The sequence below is a fragment of the Gobio gobio genome, assembly GCF_949357685.1.
Source record: "Gobio gobio genome assembly, chromosome: 19".
Classification (NCBI taxonomy): domain Eukaryota; kingdom Metazoa; phylum Chordata; class Actinopteri; order Cypriniformes; family Gobionidae; genus Gobio; species Gobio gobio.
In genome coordinates this window covers 32,394,092-32,412,407 of record NC_137112.1, presented here as the reverse complement: position 1 = coordinate 32,412,407, position 18,316 = coordinate 32,394,092, and the positions used below count along the sequence as shown (strand labels likewise).

Here is an 18,316-nt window from a genome sequence, read left to right as displayed (position 1 = left end):
AATCACAGTATGTCGCTGGAGACGTACAAAATCCCTTGAGTTACTTTCCATTTTTTACTAACACTTTTTATTTGAATTTATTTTTCTACACCCCCCTCCACACACACACACACACACACATACACACAATTTGAGCGAGTTATTTCTATTTGGGTATATGTATTTTTATATATCTTTTTTTTATGTTATTGCTACACACATACCACTTATGAATATATGAGATGATCATGATAATTGAACCGTCAAATAAACGGTCATTCTCGTCATGTTATTTTAGCTTTCAATTTAGCATGCAGTATGTCCCTTCTGCATGCTCCAACTCTCCTGGTCCTCCAGGGTATGTCAAACCCTGACAACACATGCTGTCAGCTCTCAGCGTCTCTCTCATCTTCCTGTTTGTTGGGTCGCCACTTAATTCAACAGTCAGACTGGTCTAAATAGTTTACTCACTTATTGCCTTATAAGCTAAAAGAACAGCTCTAAAACTTTGAAAATGTCGATTCCTGTATTTTTGTTATAATGACATTTCAGCCATTGTCTTTTAGTTAGAAAATTGCTGTAATTTACCCCTTTCCCTCATGCTCCAAGAATATCTTTGTCGGTGTGTTTGCCAATAAAAATTGAGAGAACTGCTTTTTGGTTTCAGCCAAAGCCTGTTGGCATTATCAGAGTTTGTGATGCAAGCGAACAAAAATAGGAAATTTGTAAAACCCCTAATCATAATGAGGTTATGTCAGTTGTATGCCACAGTCAAAAACAATGACCGAGCCGTCAGTGTACCCTGCATAAAGACCCTCCAGTCCTTGTCTTTTTCTATAGATTGAAACATCCAATCCCACATATACTCATGTAATGTAGTGTTACTTATCTAGTTTTTTATTCTTTTTGTTGTTGTGTTTCTTTCTTTTCTTTTTCTGTCTTTGGTTTATTTACTTTGAGTCATGTTATATCAGCCCTCCGCCCTCTCTCTCTCGTTTTAAACAGGTAAAAAACAAGGACCCCCTGAAAATCGCAACAAAGGTAACCTTACCCACTCCCTCTCCCTCCCCCCTCCCCATTCAGCAGCAAGTCTCGGAGTCTCGTGTCAGTCCCTTTCACTCACTGGCTCACTTTCTCTCTCTGTCTTTCACGCTGTTGCTTACCCCTTCCTGCTGAGCCCAGGGGAGCTTCTCGCCTCGCTTTACTGTTAAAGGGTGCAACTCTCACCTGCTGGAAACGGCACTAAGCAGCCAGAAGTCTTTGCAAGTTCATTGTTTGTCAGTCGATTTAAATCACGGTTAGTTTAATATATTTTTTACATAGTTTTTACTGTATTTTTTGATAAATAAATTCATCCTTAGTGTGCATTAGAGAAATAATAGTGTAGTTCCAAGCAAAGTAATTATTTTTAAAAGGTTTGTTTTTGCATGACGTATAGAGGTCGACCGATAGTGATAACTAGGTCGGCCTATGCTGGCTGATAACCGATCAATCAACCGATAGTTTTTGAAATGGATACTGAATGAAAACAATCATAATATAGTACTGAACTTTATTAAAAAAATTTAAAAACAGTAATGAAAATGTACTGTACTTTATATATGAATTATTTAGGGGTAAACTATATGATTCACAATATAGTTTTATCCAAGACTCAGCTTACTGTATTTATAAGGTATAATCCACCCAAAAAATGTACTCACCTTCACGTCATTTCAAATCTAGATTTCCGTTCAACCCCAAACACAAATAAAGATTTTTGTATGAAACTTGAGAGATTTCTGTCCCTCCATTTAAAGTCCATTCCTCTAAAACTTAAGATCCAAAAAATGTCAGAAAGGCATCATAAAAAAATACTGTGAACTAACATGAACAAACCATGAACAGCTGTATTTGTATTCGTGTGATTTAGAAATTACTCCCCCGCATATGAATTTTGCGTGGTGCATTCGCACGGGATAAACAAGCCTGTGATTTTACTCGAATTTACTGACTTATCTCCCAGATATGATGTCAAGACTTGTAAATGTTTTTTTTCGTTATAGATATCGCATCGATATAATTTTTTTTTTTTTTTAGTAATACAAATAATTTAGTTCAGTTAGAGAACAGACGCTACAATTAAAAACTGAACTGAGCAATACAATAACAATATACGGCGGAAGATTCAGTTTCAAAGCTAAATGTAAAAGCGCCCATTTAAGCGAGTTTGTCATTGTACTGTTCTGTTTTTTGTGTTTTTCATCAAGAATAATATTAAACGCATTCAAGCTATTTACTCCGAAATTGTTGCTCATTCTAAAGTGAAAGTATAATCCGTGTGGCCGCACGGGAATTCATAAAACGGTGCGCATTATATGCAGCCTAGCTCCATTCTTTGTGAAAGATAAAGATAGAAATGCGCACAGGAAACAAAAACCTTGCAAAAATTATATACGTTCCGCCTAATCCTGGCGAAATCACAGAGATGCCGATTCGCACGGGACTAATATTATCACAGGACCTCGATGTTTGGCGAAATATGGTAGGTAATTTACGGGGGAATTTTTACTTTACAAATTACAGGGATTAAGATCACAGACATTCTCTGCAATTATTACAAATCACCAGAGGTCCCCAGATAATACTAATCCCGTGCGAATAGGGCTATTGATTAACAAAAAAAGTAACAAATGTACTGCTCATGGTTAGTTCATGTTAGTTAATACGTTAACTAATGAAACTTTATTGTTGAGTGTTGATGATATTTCTTTTTGTAGATCTAGTTTTCCACTAATGACATTTAGCAGTCTCTCCTTTTCAGAAGCAAACTATCTCTGTGTGCTCGTCCGGGTCATCTGTGAACATTTTCAGAACATTTTCAGTTTAAGAGTGTGCCCACTCTGCCCTGGCTGACCCCAACAACCCCTTTCCCAGCCCCACCTCCTGTAGCGCTTGGGGACTGAGCATCTGCTCCAGACAGAACTGCTCATTTTGTCTGCACAGATCTCCTTCCTTTTGCCCTTGGTCTCAAGCACAAAAACACTTACACAAGCTGGTATTGGTTTAACTGATTATATGTATTTAGTGTCTTCCTCTGTTTTTAAAATGCTAGCCAGAGTATTTAAACTTGCCCCCATGGTATGATCTTGTACAAAACACCCACTTTTCACAATCTAATCAATTCATGATAGATACATTTAAGTTCAATTTTTGTTTTTATTATTCTTTTTATAATTGTTTCACTTAGAATATATATTGCAAGTATAGTGGGTTACGGACAGTGTCTCGCATTGACTCATTCAATAAGGCCTAGAGATTTTGTAGAGATGCACATTTGCCGATACAATTTTTATTCCCAGCTTCACTGATGGTTTATGATGTTAATGCAATGCTTAGTGGCGTGGCTTATGTGGGAGTTGCACCCTTGCAAAATGGACCGGCTGTGGATTGTTGTTTTTGTCCGTTTCTTTACTTTAGCTATTTGTTTTTCTCACTGTTGCTTCTTTCTAGGGTGTGGCTCAGGACTTCATGCTGTCTTGTACACTCTTCTCTTGGTCAAAATTCGACCTTTTCTTTCACCTTTACCCTCTTTCTCTGGTACTGCACTCTCTTTTGGGAGCGTAAAAATAAACCAAAATCTTTCTGATCCTTTTTGTCTTCCTCTTGATCCTTGTTTCTTGTGGTGGTTGTATCTCTGGCTGTTTGGACTGTTTTTCTGTTTAAGTTGTTTGTAAATCACTCTCCTGTTCGTTGTGCGTGCCTCTGTTCGTGTTGTCAGTCAGTCAGACAGTCAGTCCGTCCATCAATCCCTGATTCATGTGTGGTCGTTCTGGTCAGCTCTGTCAGTTCTGGTCAGTTGTTTGTTGTGACTGGTGGTCAGGTAGGCTTTTGGACTGTTTCTCAAACTCAACCTCAGAACTCCACTACTACAGATTTTCAGACTGTTGCACTCCATGTTTGAGATGATACATAGGCTAACAGCAAAAAGAAAATTACGTGGCCTCTCTGTATCTTTTAAAAAGACTTAATGGGAATTGGGAGTGAGGGATCAATGCCTATCCAGAGTGGCTGAATTGGATCTTCAACTCCATTAAGTTTCTATTTTAGTGGGTAATGTCATTGTATCCTTTCCATAGCATAATTGAATTAAAACTATCAAGTTAGTTACCGATGTTAAAACTAGCTGCCTTTTACGTATTTTACAGTTTGGTTTAGTTAATATACATTTAGTTGGTATTACAGTATTGCACAAGTTCAATAAGTTGCTGTAAAAGTGAATTGAACGTCATCAGATACGACTACCAGAGTAGCCATGATGGCACATTAATACAAACCATAAGAGAAATAAAAGGCTGATTTAATTTCAGCCTAATAAAAGTAAATGCCCAATACAAAGAAGAGACTTTCATTGAGGATTTTAAGAGGATTTATTTAAAACAAGTAGATTATGGGTTGAACTTTAAAGATTACACAGGTTTACACAACTAATAACAAATGTAATGATTTTTCTTTTATATTTCATAACAATACTTAGAAGCTCATTGGCTATTGACAATGTAGGGTCCGGTATTATTGAAATGTATTGTGTGCTGCTTGAATCCTACTTAGAATTCACTGTGCGCACCATAACCTGCCGGGGAATGGCTCCATGAATTTATAGTTTTCTCCTCACCAGCCTAGATTCACTCAAGCCCAGTCAACTAACAATAAATAAGAGCTTCTGTTATGATTCTTCTGTATATTTCTCTAGGAACCCACTGTATGACTTGCCCACTAGCTGTTACTGAATTGCCAATTCTCTCCTCCCCTCTTCCCATTTCCCTCATTTCCCCACCTCTCATCTCCATCCTTTTTGGCACGTTCTTCCCTTTTTCCCATAACCACTCCTGAAATCAACCTCCACAGCTAAGACCCAGGATGGCATCGCCTTGGAGATCCAACCTCTGAAGAGTGAGGAAGGTGCAGAGTCAGAGGAGAAGGAGGAAAAAGAAGAAAAGGAGATAAAAAAGAAGGTCAACGTCACCAAAAAAGAAAAGTCGGTCCTGCAGGGCAAGCTGACCAGGCTAGCGGTTCAGATTGGAAAAGCAGGTTAGGAAGCCACACATAACCTGAGAATCAATGGTGGCTGATTAACTCATGTTGATCTAGATATTTAAATATCACTTTTTTTTTTCGTGTAATACCGATGCACAAGTTTTATTGTAGGGCTGGGCAACATATTGAATTTAATGACAGAATTGCAAAGATTTTTTTTGTCAATATAAAAATTCTCATTTTGCGATCCTTCAAGAAAGTAAAAAAACAGATATTTTAGTATCTCTGATTTAAATTTAAATATCAAAAACTAAAACACTGATTGACATTTGACTTTGATTAATTAGCATTTTGAGTCTACTTGGCAGTAATGGCTGTCTGGTTGAAATTATACTTCCTTTATAGAAATAACACTTATTTTATTGTTGTTGTTGTTTTTTTTAACCTACATCGGCCAACCCCAATTGTGAGCACAAATAAACAGAAAACTGTTTAAAGGTGCACTTTTGTTTTTGTTGTTTTCTTATTAACATCTTTACACAAATAAATCTAAATAACTTTCAAATAAATGTTGCCCAATATTTATACTAATTAGCCATGTGTTTGCTTGTGCAAAGCACAAAGATGACATCCTTTTAGTAAATTAGTTAATTTGCTTCCCAAGGTTTGTTTTACTTACTGCTTAAAGAAACAGTGTCATCTAGTATGGAAACAGGCTTGTCCCTTTGGGCTGTGTTTCACCTAATTATCTTACTTCCTACAGTTACCCAATCAAATAACATTTACATAGAGCACATCAGACCACAGCTGTTGCTGTTATGAACAAAAGTCAGAAGGCTCTGCATTCCCCTTCAATGTATTGGTCTTGAAACTCCCTCTCCTTGGCAGGTCTCATCATGTCTGCAATGACCGTCATCATCCTCATCCTGTACTTTGTAATTGATACATTCGGTGTCCAGGGTCGTGAGTGGACGGCAGAGTGTACTCCCGTCTACATACAATATTTTGTGAAGTTTTTCATTATTGGTGTGACTGTGCTGGTGGTGGCCGTGCCCGAGGGGCTGCCTCTAGCTGTCACTATTTCCCTGGCTTATTCCGTCAAGGTGAGAGCCTTTGGGTTCGTTTTCCAACACAAACCTGTATTTTGTTAATCTTGAGGGCCTACAGGTGGTTATACGTTTTTAGTCTACATTTTTGCTCATCTATGTTAAGGGCTAAAACACACTCCTTTCCCCAAGTAAAACCAGATTAACTGTCTTTCCTCAACAGAAAATGATGAAAGACAACAACCTGGTAAGGCACCTGGATGCCTGTGAGACCATGGGTAATGCTACTGCCATCTGCTCTGACAAAACTGGAACGCTGACGATGAATCGAATGACGGTGGTGCAGGCTTACATATGTGATAAACACTATAAAAGCCTTCCTGAACCTGAGGCCATAAATCCACAGACTCTGGAGTTACTGGTGAACAGCATCTCCATAAACTCAGCATACACTACCAAGATCCTGGTAAGAACTAGCCTTACATAAATGAGATGGATGAATGAGTGAACTGTTGTTTTGTTTGTTTATTAATTATAAGGTTGTCAAATTGAAAGTCCACAGTCCAGCCCCAGCCAAAACACACTTATTGAGAGCAGACAGCACAAAATTACTAAGGAGCCATTCACACAGAAATGTTGCCTTGACAACTAACTTTGACTAAGCACTAAAACAGGGAATACATTAAAACTTTGGCTGCATCCGAAAACCTATGCAGCTGACTTGTTGCCTCGCTGCCTTATCAGACAATGGCTTGTAAGGCAGCTATTGTGCATGAAGACACCTCACAAAACTTATTTCGGACAGACTTCTTAGGCAGTGTAACCATTTAATGATCTACAGCAAAATGGAGAGAGCTTTGGTGAGAACTAAACACATATTTAATTACTACATTAGTAATGACAATTAGTAAAGTTCTTGCTAGAAATGACATCAGAAGTGGAAAATGTTGGTAAAAAAAACCTTACATTTGCACACAAACTGACCAGCAAACGCAACTTTCGGACGGCAACTTTTTCCCCCCAGCTCAAGCACAGGATTGTGGCATATCAAAGGCAGCGAAAGATACAAATATGCTGGCTTCAAAAACACGATCAGATGAAGGTATTTCAGGAGACCGGAAGTGAAGTTAACATTAGATTCCGACATGCCTTGATGCCTTCCTACCTTCAAATGTGTCTTCCGAAGGCAGCATTTTCCAGGTTTAGGACAGGGCCTTATAACTGAATACTATAATTGAACTTAAACGTAATTAGTAATATTTTAAAAAGTAAATAAATGAAAAGAAAATGTAATGAGAAAAACACATAACATTACTAAATTACTAAGAACAAAACTAAAATGAAAATTAGAAGTAAAAATATTACTAATAATAATAATTAAAAAAAAAAATTAATATCATGGTCTAAACAGCTTTGATAAAAGAATTGTCATATTTAATTAAATCAATTATGATTCATTACATTTTTACATCAATTGATAGCCCTAATTCATTTATAATTATTCTTGAACTTTTTTGCCTGCTATTCTCAATGTATCTTTCTCTCCCATAGCCCCCAGAGAAGGAGGGAGGTCTGCCAAGGCAAGTGGGTAATAAGACAGAGTGTGCCCTTCTTGGTATGGTGATGAACCTGAAGAGGGACTATCAGCCTATTAGAGATGAGGTTCCTGAGGAGAAGCTTTATAAGGTTTACACATTCAACTCCTCCCGGAAGAGCATGAGCACCGTACTGAAGAACGCCAATGGTCCAGGCTTCCGAATGTACAGCAAGGGTGCCTCTGAGATCGTTCTGCGCAAGTATGCTAAATAAACTGATCTTCAAACTCTTAAAACAAAGTTTACTTGGTATTTTTGGACAGAAAGTTTCTCTCAAAAGATAATTTATTGAAATAATGCAGCAAAAATGACTTCTGAAGTCCTTGGGTCATAAACCTGATACAGTTCAAACTGGGGACACACTTAACGACTAGCTGAAACATTCAGTGACTAAATTCAACACACTTAAAGACTTTAAATTTTTGTCTTCGACAGTCAGAGAGGAGCACAAACCTGTCCACTATACAACACACTTAACGATTGATGAGTCATGACGGAACATTCTGCCACACTCAACAGTGCCACTACTTATTTACAGTGCAATTTGTGCAGAAAAAAAATGGAAAACCCATGCCGACAACACTGGTGGTTTTATTTATGAAACGTTAAACATAACTTAAATAAAAAAGTCCTGTGTCTTTTTCAGGTTTTTTGTTGTTGCCGTTATCGCCTCTAGACACATTTCATTTCAGCGCAACTGGAACAAACTCGGCCCGTTTGAGCATGATCAGTCATAACTACCAAATTCCATTCATAATCAGCCTGACAGTCGTGTAGTGTGTTCCCGGCTTAAGAGGCATTTCTTAAAGGAACAGCAGCAAAATAATTGACTGTTTAATTTTATAGTCATGACTGCAACAAAATGTAATAATTGTTTATTAAACCTTTCTCTTGTATGTCAGGTGTTCCCATATCCTTGATGCTTCAGGCCAGCAACGCATCTTCAAGGCCAAAGATCGGGATGAGATGGTGCAGAAAGTGATCGAGCCAATGGCCTGTGATGGGTTAAGGACCATTTGCGTAGCCATGAGGGACTTCACAACCGAGCCAGACTGGGAAAACGAGGCTGAAATTCTGAATGACCTGACCTGCATCTGTGTTGTGGGCATTGAAGATCCTGTCCGTCATGAGGTGAGAATAATGATCCAGTTTGCTTGTTGCCGATAGCATTGTGCTTGTCCATAGTGGACATTTGTATACTTCAGGCCTCCATTAGTAATGAGACATGACAAGCATTAGGGGACGGTTTGTCGCGACTGGAGCAACCCGCCACATTTCATCTAATGAAAATGTATTGACCGTGTTTATCATGTGATGATGATGGATTATTTGCAGAGTGTCTAACACTATGTCAAAGTGTGGGCAGGAATAGCCTCACCGGTGGAGTGACAAACTGACCTAATTCTCTTAAAGGTTGTAAAATAAGTACACTACGGGCAACATGATTATGCTGTTTTTGATTATGGATATTGGATCAGTGCAGGATTGACGTCAGCATCCCTCAAATGAGGTGGCATATATAATTCTATAATAGAACGCTTGACTGATATTTAGGTTAAATTGATACCTGCAGGCTTTTTTAAGTGGTACACTCCATTTTATCATTATTCCCATCTACAGTGTGAATATAAATCATCCTTTTTCTATACATGGAATATAGATACTTCTATAGAGTTATTTTTATCTGTCAAGTATGCTTAGCATCATTTTGATCATTATGATCAATTTAAGGGGGGTAAAGTGATCAGCCGGTAAATTTGAGCCTGAAATTGTTAGGGAATTGTCCATGGAAGAGTGTTTTTTTTTTTTTTTTTAAGGAGTCAAAGAAAAGTCATGGCAGTTGATAGAATGCTGCAGTGATAACACATTTTGGTTTGCCAATCCGAAAGTTAGCATCCAGCTTGTTCCCTTGACAAAAACATAATAGCATTTTTCTAGTGGCTTTTGGGTTATTGCGGAAAATAAGTTTGAAGCTTACATGTTTGGTTTATCATGATAATCTTCACAAATTAACTTCTTTTAATGACTTTTAATGTCCCTTACACTCTCTGTAGTGCCATTTAGTCACTTTTTAGCAACTGCCTCTTTAAAGAGTAAAAGTAAAATCTTTAAAAAAATATTCAGGTATTACTGATCAATTTTATGCCATAGAATAAAAAATGAAAACATCTTATGCTTGTTAACCACAGACATTTATTTCAGGCAATTAACAAAAAAAAACAATTCACTTCAGGACGATGAAACTGGAAGTACAAAAATAATAACTTGTTTCAGGGTTTTGGCCTACAAAAAAAACAATCTCTGCAGCTCCCTATAAAATTTTCATAGTGAATATAAATTTTTCCAGTTGCTCCGCTCTTAAGTATTTCGTTGTGTAGAAACTGATTTTTGTGATTGCATTCTCTGTAAAAATTGAAGTTCTAAGTGAATGAAAACATCCTGCAAAGTTTTAAATCTGAAAGTGCAGCGTATATAAAGTTATTGTCTCTCAAAAGTAAGAGTCGACTCTTAGTCAATTAAACGTTGTGACATCAACAAAACATTAGCATATTGTCCATCCACTTATTGCATGCACGCACACCGCGCAGACACCAGGGAAAACTTGGAACACTGCAGCGAATACTAGATAGCATCATGTCGAGCAGCGGATACTGAATAGCATCATGTTGAGCAGCGGATACTGAATAGCATCATGTTGAGAAGATGCTGTGCTCTACAATGTGTTTATTGTGTTTCATATTGTGTAGGTATCTGACTAACCAGCTAACTCATGTTATTACTGTCTTACTGAAATACTACTGTTAATCAGCTGTGGGCTGCAGCATTACCTAAAACTGTCTATTAATGCAGATTTTCATTCTTACTACTTTGAGTAAAGGTTAAGGATGGAGCAAGATTTGTTTTTGCAAACTTTAATGTTCCATCAGTCTTTCACATTAGTGCTGGGCTAACGTATGTGCTGTTATTGATACAGGCCACGTGAACAGCAATACGTTAGAGACACCCACACACACACAGGTTTGTTGATGGACGCACACTTGTTAATGCTGATGGTGAGGAATTACAGTTTAAACATCTCATAATGTACCTCAAACTGAGTAGCATCGCTGAGAAACGTCCTGCTCAAGGTTCGGGTTGAAAAATTAGTTCTTCCATTTGTTTCATCATTGATTCGGACTAACTCTGGGATTTATCTCAAATCAACGTCATCATTACTGTCTTTACAGTCACTGTCTTTACAGTGTGTACAATCGCTGAGCTTTAGGAACAGGAAGCCTCCTGAACAGAGTTCAGTTATGGTAATGGCGTTTGTTTCCAAAATACGCGCTGTACGCGGTAGACCAATCACAACAGTTTGGGGCCATCTGACCAATCAGAGCAGAGTAGGCTCGTGGAAAGGAGGGATTTAGAGAGACTGATTCATCCATCAAGTAATTTGAGAATCATTGAACATAGTGATGATGTGCAATGTACATTGAGAAAATGTAACAGTTTTTTGGCCTTTGATGCATGTAAACCTGTTGTTGGAGACCTCCAAAACAAAATTAGGAAACTTTAAAATACCATAATAGGGACACTTTAAACGTTTAAATTGAGCAATCACAAACGGCGGAAAAACAACAGAAATTTGAATTGCATCAAAATTCATTGGTGTGTGCAAAAACCATTGCCACTTGTTAAATCAATCGTTGTCCTCTTTCCGTTCACCATACTGTCAGACACTTTGTTTTTAAGTCTGACTGCAATACATTCACACAGGCCATTCCATAGCTGCTTCTAACAGTGAACGGAATTTGAGCTGATAAAAAGCCTGTGTCTTATGACTTGAGTTGGTGCATAGGACAATATTATGTTAAGCTAGCAGTCTGATAGTGGTGCTTGCCCATTTACAGCTTTGAAATGGAATCGTAGGGTCATGTAGCGGCGATGAGATCGGATTGAATGTTTTTGTCCTAGTGAGAATCACTCTCTTGCAGTAATGATCAGAGCCATCTGTAGCTTATCTAGTTTATTTCTGCTGTCACAGGCAATACAAGAGCCAATTCTAGAGTTTTATTAATGCACACACTAGTTTCTTTTGTATCATGCAACATGTTTTTCACATGCATCACTTATGCAGCATCTCTGTCCATGGAAACACTGGGAGGTTTTTAATTATCTATAAATAAATGAGCTTATTGGTTCTAATTACGGGTATGTGATTCATCACAAGACTGAGTGGGGATAATTACATAGGACTCCAGCATCCAGAATACACACACACACACACACACACAACCTCTAGATCCAGCCCCTTCGTGTGTATAAAGTAGTCTTGGTACCCTTACGACTTAACATGCACCACAAACTGTCAGGACGCCGCGTCAAGATTGCCAGTAATGACACTGAGGAAGAAATGTTCATAAGTCCACAATGACACCCAAATGCAGGAGAATTCTTCCCCATGGGGACTAAGCCTTTGTAATATATAAAAAACATTTAATATTTAATAAATATAATTTATTACAGCAAGATGCCACAGCTACATTAATAATAAGCTTAATGAGGTCACTCCAAGCATAAACACAAGTTATGTTTTTTATTTTTTTTTTATGTTATCCTTTTTGAGTGCAGGCATAACCAGACATTGTGCCTTTAGCTCTCACTTTATATTGTTGACTATATTCTAAATAAACTACAAAAATATATATTTACTTTTGTCCTGTTCCTTAGTTCCCTCTCAGTCAAAGGCTAATTTATTATGTGGCTCATTATGTGGTTCTTTTGTTCTCTCAGGTGTGAATCACAGCATTATTCATGATCGTTCACACCTCTTCACTTATGGGCTTTGTAAACAAAAAGTGTCTTACAAAATTTAAATCAATATATTGTTATATGTGAATGAGTAGGCACAATGATTCTCTAATCAGTTTGAAGCAAAAACTCTAGGCAACAACATCCGTTAGTCAAAAGTCTTGTGGACACATATTTTCTGTGCGTTTTGTGGCCTTAATTCAGTGAATTTAAACTCAGGTTGCCGAGGCACATGTGGCTACATAAACTACTTGTTCTATTACCTACCTGTATATCCCTCCTCAGCAATCCCTGACAAAATATGGGGAATATGTTGGATTATTAACGGATGGGTTCTTTTATCCTAGATTTTGTAATTATTGAGCAACTAGGAAAAATTATTGGACTCTTGACAAGTAATTGCTAAATTAACCCAAGTCCATCCAGACTACTTTGAATTGATCTGTATTTATTTATTATTTTTTGCTGCAAATCCAATTATCACCAAATTCAACACTGGTCTGAATGAATAACTATATGGCAGTGGCTGCCCAACAAATTTTGTACAAAGCCAAATAATGGTCCTTCTTTTCCTCCGGTGTGCAGGTTCCTGATGCTATCGCTAAATGTCAGCGAGCAGGCATCACGGTCCGTATGGTCACCGGAGACAACATCAACACAGCCCGTGCCATCGCCACCAAATGTGGAATCCTGCAGCCTGGAGAGGACTTCCTTTGCCTAGAGGGCAAAGACTTCAACCAGCAGATTCGCAATGACCAAGGAGAGGTAAAAAGCTACAGCACTTTTTCTACAGATGTCTAAAACGACATATAAAGTACTTATTTCAGTGTTGCCTTTATCTGTAGGTTGAACAAGAGCGTCTTGACAAGGTCTGGCCCAAACTGCGTGTTCTTGCTCGTTCTTCCCCAACAGACAAACACACTCTGGTTAAAGGTGAGATCTTTACGAATAGTTATTTTAGTCTACGCTTTCACACCTAATCGTTTTATAATATACCGATGTATTATAATATTAAATAAGTTGTACAAAAAGCCACTGGAGGGGAGTTATTATGAGCCTATTTTAGTTTACCCTGAGGCAGAACCTGCGTTGTTGTCTTTTAGGCATCATTGACAGCACAGTTGGAGAAACGAGACAGGTGGTGGCTGTGACTGGAGATGGCACTAACGACGGTCCTGCCCTTAAAAAAGCAGATGTTGGCTTTGCTATGGTAAGTCATGTTTTTTTTTTGTGTGTGTATTGTGTTCCCAAAATCGAATCGTTATCGCATGAAAGATACCAGTTTAATACAAGCATATTGTGCATACTCTTGATTTTCACCAATCTGTTCAGGCCACTTCGTTTTGCTATTAAAATGACTGTCTTGCGGCTAATTTGTCTTTTTATTGTGAGAGTCCGTTGCAGGGTGTGTTATACTGCCAATATTATACTTTAGCAAAGATTGCTTTAAAGGGGTCATCGGATGCCCGTTTCCACAAGTTGGTATGATTCTTTAGGGTCTTCATGTAAAGTGTGTAACATACTTTAGTTAAAATTCCTCAATGATTGTGTAAAACAACATCCTTTTTAACTCCTCAAAAACAGCTCTGTTCACAGCGACCCGGTGCATGTCTCTTTAAATGATAATGAGCTACTGCTCACCCCACCCCTCTCTTCCGTGAGGTGTGTAGACACATGAAGTGCTACCTTGGCAGACAGTGTACTGTAATGTACTAATATGCTAATATGGGACAGTCCGCCAGCGGTCATGGGCGGAGCATGAGCAATAGGGGTGGGAATCTTAAGGCACTTAACGAGATTCTGCTTAATCTCGCACCGTGTATAGCGCCTCCGCTTTGGGCGAGATGCGGTAGTGGGGGTCTGTGATGTTGAAGGCCGACCGGTCAGTGCAGCCCGAGCTTTGGCGTGCGCAAGGTTTATCTCTAAAGATGTGGCTCTGCTGATGTTGAGCAGAAACTCACGACTGTTTGCACATTTTAGAACAGATAGACGTGACGAGGACGTACAAAACACTGACTCACAAGATAAAAAACACAGTTCTGTCGGGAGTGAGAGTGAGAGAAGCCGCTGCGTGTGCACGTATAATAAAGTTATGTGTGAACTTGAATAATTAGCTACACATCAGAAGTCACTGATCACAGATCAGAAGGAACTGAAAAAAGACTTCTGTTTTCATTTGTACATCCAAACACTGAGAAACTGCCAGCATTCACGCATTCACTCATTCACAAGCCATGATCTCTTGAGGACAAACAAATATGGCGCTGGCATGGGCGTGCCAAATTCTCTGGAGGAAGGAAAATGGTAGGAAACGGAGGTAACTGTTCCTGTTAAACGTCGTAACTGTTCCTGTTATGACGTCATAACAGGAACATTCAAGATTAGCTCGTCTGAGCTGTCATTTTCTCAAAGGCAGAGAAAGACAGCCAGAACGTGGTTTACACCGATCAAAATTTCTAGCCACTTCGGGACAATATTCAAGCTAGGGAAACTCATATTAATGTTGAAAAACCTCATAAAATGAAAATTTCATGCCATGGGACCTAAGCATTAATGGCAAGGAAAGCGTATTATAGCCTACTTGAGCACCACTTCATTATTTTGGCTCAGAATTTAGTTGGTTGGAAATATGAACTTAATTTAGAAACGCTTTTTAAATTAAAAACTTTGCATCTAATAGGCAAAATACATTTTCGAAATCATTAAAATGTGCGGGTGTTGAACCCTCTCACCTGGAAAAGTGTCCCCACGGGTGAGACGCCACTGAGCAGGTCGTAGTTTGTCCATTTTATCTTAAACGAAGCCAATTCACCAGTGTACGAACGTTCGCCTATCAACGGGTTTTTCTGTTTGGCCGGTGACCGCGCACGCACACAGTGGTGAAGTGGCCGTTTGAATTGAACACAGAATCAATTCAGAATTTTTGAGAATCGATTCAGAATCGTTGGATAACGAATCGCGATGCATCGATGCAATGACATCAAATTGCTCAGAAAATTACAATTGCTTAATTATTGAGTGTTTAGGCTTTTTGAGGATTAAAAAAAAGAAAAGGAGTGAATGGATTTTTATCATTGTAGGGTGGTTGTGTCTACACACTGCAAAGACACATTTATATGCAAACACCATATAAAAGTGAATTTTGCATCCGATGACCCCTTTAAAAGCTGCAGAGGTTGCTTCCTAATCCCTACCCAGTATCTCCTGCTCTGCACCAAGCCAGAATGCCTCAGGGCATCATCGCGGTATGCTAATAAGTGGCTGACCCCTGCTTGTTGCTCAGATGACCCCACAACTTAAGCAATGATAAAGTTAATTTGTGCTTCCAGAAATGCACTTTATATGGAGTGAATTAAAGACAGGCAATTCATATTTCTCACTCAAACACTTGTATAGAGTCTAGAAGTGTCTGTTTCAAAAGCAGTAGGTGGTGCAATTGTGCAGACTGCTGACTGAAGGACATTAGGTTAGGATGAGGGCAGGCATGATAAATTGTTTTAGAAATAGACACCCTGAAGCTCAAAGATGGTTGGGTCATCATTTTGCTGTGCGGTTTTGAGCCTACATAAATACCGGTTTGGACTTTTCACCGAAACTTCATTCATTTGAAATGTGTTTATATAAAACCAGGACCTAAAATGAACACTCGGCAAGCGCCAAATCTGAGTAAAAGTCGGCATTGGCGAGTATTTGAAATGCTTTTATGTAAAATACATAAAACGTTTTAATGTATTTTAACAATGCAATCTTGTGAGAACATGAACGTAAACAAACATGAACAACGTCGACGCCGACGTGTCTGGGTTCACATCACCATCCAGATTAGAGTGCGGATCGGGCCGCATTTTTCTGTCCGAGCCTGGCCTGCGTCCGACTGAGTAGTAACCGAACCCGACCCGAGCCCGACAGGCATTAAGATATTTATGTCCGAGCCCGACCCCGAAATTTTTTTTTTTTTCTCATACTAATGACACATGTACTTTTTTTCGTGTGGAAAGCCCGCTTTTATTAAGCAACTGTAGGAAGGCATTCTGAAATTATTACAGATGAGCGCATCAGCGCGCAGACGGGGAAACAAATAGCTAGCCTACACACGTTAACACAGGGCCAAATCAAATAGCTAATTGAAATTAAATGAACAAATGTCTACCAAAAATGGCCCAAGCTAACAGAACAAAACATTAACGTAACACAAATGCAGCTTATTGAAATGAAAATCACTCTTACCATTTTTCTTGAAAACTGTATGGCTACTAAACTGCAACATGGGATCTATTTACACAATCCATCAAAGTTTAGGCTAATCCAGGTTTTTATGCAGAAAAAGGATTGCATCAACTGGCTGTCCTCCTCTGCTCGATGGTCCTGCCAGCAGCGCTGAAGTTGCGCTGCCAGTCACATGTAGCCTAATATGCAATATGCACGCACATGTTAGGGTAATATTTAAAAAAAAATTTAATCACAAAAACATACATTTGCATCAAGTTAAACAGGCCCATTGGCTACCTGCATAATAAGCTGTTTTAATTTTCAAATGTTCAATGCCTTATCGCGCTGATGTGACCGGGCCCGACCCGAACCCGTACATTATTTCTAAATATCTGTCCGAACCCGGCCCGTTGTTTACCGACGGGTCCCATCGGGCTCAGGTCGGGTATCCATCCTCTAATCCAGATGCGTGCACAACTCTGTGAATTTCACGGTCTTCTCAAGGAGGAACTGCGTCTGGATGGCAGCCACGATTGAGGCAAATATCACACGTTCACGGAAAATACGTCGCCCACTTCACGTCATTCACATCGCCCCTTGCGAATAAGCGTCTACTCGTGTCTTTGAATTGACTTTGTATGCAATCTACTCGTGCAAATAATTACATTTGCGTTTGGTGTGAACACACCATTAAGCTAGTAGTTTTAGCTGTTGTATCAAAATGTAAATGGTGAATTGTGAATTTTCACTGATATCTAAAAAAAAGTCACCGGCCATTGGCAGGTGTGGATAAAAGTTAGTTGTAGGTCCTATATAAAATCATTATAAGCCAAGAAAAGGCCTAATTAAATTTTCTATTGTAATTAAGTTTTTTCATTCCTGAGAATGAGCCTGAATCTCCAGTTATTCATAAAGTAGATTGCTCTGATATTTACGCAGACACTCTAAAAAGAGCTTCTTTATCTTACAGGGAATTGCAGGCACAGATGTTGCAAAGGAGGCCTCTGACATCATCCTTACCGATGACAACTTCACCAGTATCGTCAAAGCCGTGATGTGGGGACGTAATGTCTACGACAGCATCTCTAAGTTTCTGCAGTTTCAACTGACTGTCAATGTGGTGGCTGTAATTGTTGCTTTCACTGGGGCTTGCATCACACAGGTACATTGAACATCCTCTGATTCAACTTCCTGGGAGCCAGCATTTACTTTTTATATGCCATTATATCATTTTAGTGTTTTTTGAGGGAAGAAAATATAATATTAATTTAAGAGATATTTCACAATCTCAATTATCTGTAAATAATTTGTTAATAAATGTAGTTTTTTCTTCCTTGGATGATGAGATAAGAATTTGTTATAATTAAAATGTCCTCTTTAAAAGAAATATCACAACTTAAAAATTTGCATATATGGTCTCAGATTAGAGAAGGCAAAAATAAATAACTGGGCTTCAGGAGAATAAACACCAGGGTATTTGGTGGTTAAGCATAGCATTGTGGGAGACCATTCATCATAATAAGCCATAATAACAGAACTCTACGAGCAAAGTCTAAGTATTTTATATTTATTGAAACGTACTGTGGCCATTTAGTTGTGGTTCCAGACTTTGGCTACTCTGGGGCCGGCCGGTCATATTGTGTCCCTGCCTAACTACATTACATATGACAATTCTGT

At 38.6% G+C, this 18,316-nt stretch overlaps 1 protein-coding gene across 3 annotated transcripts in view; it reads left to right on the top strand.

Annotated features, from left to right (window-relative positions):
* The window catches only part of LOC307143393 (plasma membrane calcium-transporting ATPase 1-like), a 139,679-nt gene that overhangs the window by 90,233 nt on the left and 31,130 nt on the right, over window positions 1–18,316 (top strand). For all 3 annotated transcript variants that reach the window (XM_079844922.1, XM_079844924.1, XM_079844923.1), the window contains exons 7-16: window positions 985–1,020; window positions 4,867–5,049; window positions 5,884–6,098; window positions 6,265–6,507; window positions 7,593–7,837; window positions 8,539–8,767; window positions 13,016–13,195; window positions 13,276–13,363; window positions 13,534–13,640; window positions 17,610–17,801. In XM_079844922.1, coding sequence (XP_079701048.1) covers window positions 985–1,020; window positions 4,867–5,049; window positions 5,884–6,098; window positions 6,265–6,507; window positions 7,593–7,837; window positions 8,539–8,767; window positions 13,016–13,195; window positions 13,276–13,363; window positions 13,534–13,640; window positions 17,610–17,801 — 1,718 coding nt within the window. The remainder of the gene's footprint in view (window positions 1–984; window positions 1,021–4,866; window positions 5,050–5,883; window positions 6,099–6,264; window positions 6,508–7,592; window positions 7,838–8,538; window positions 8,768–13,015; window positions 13,196–13,275; window positions 13,364–13,533; window positions 13,641–17,609; window positions 17,802–18,316) is intronic.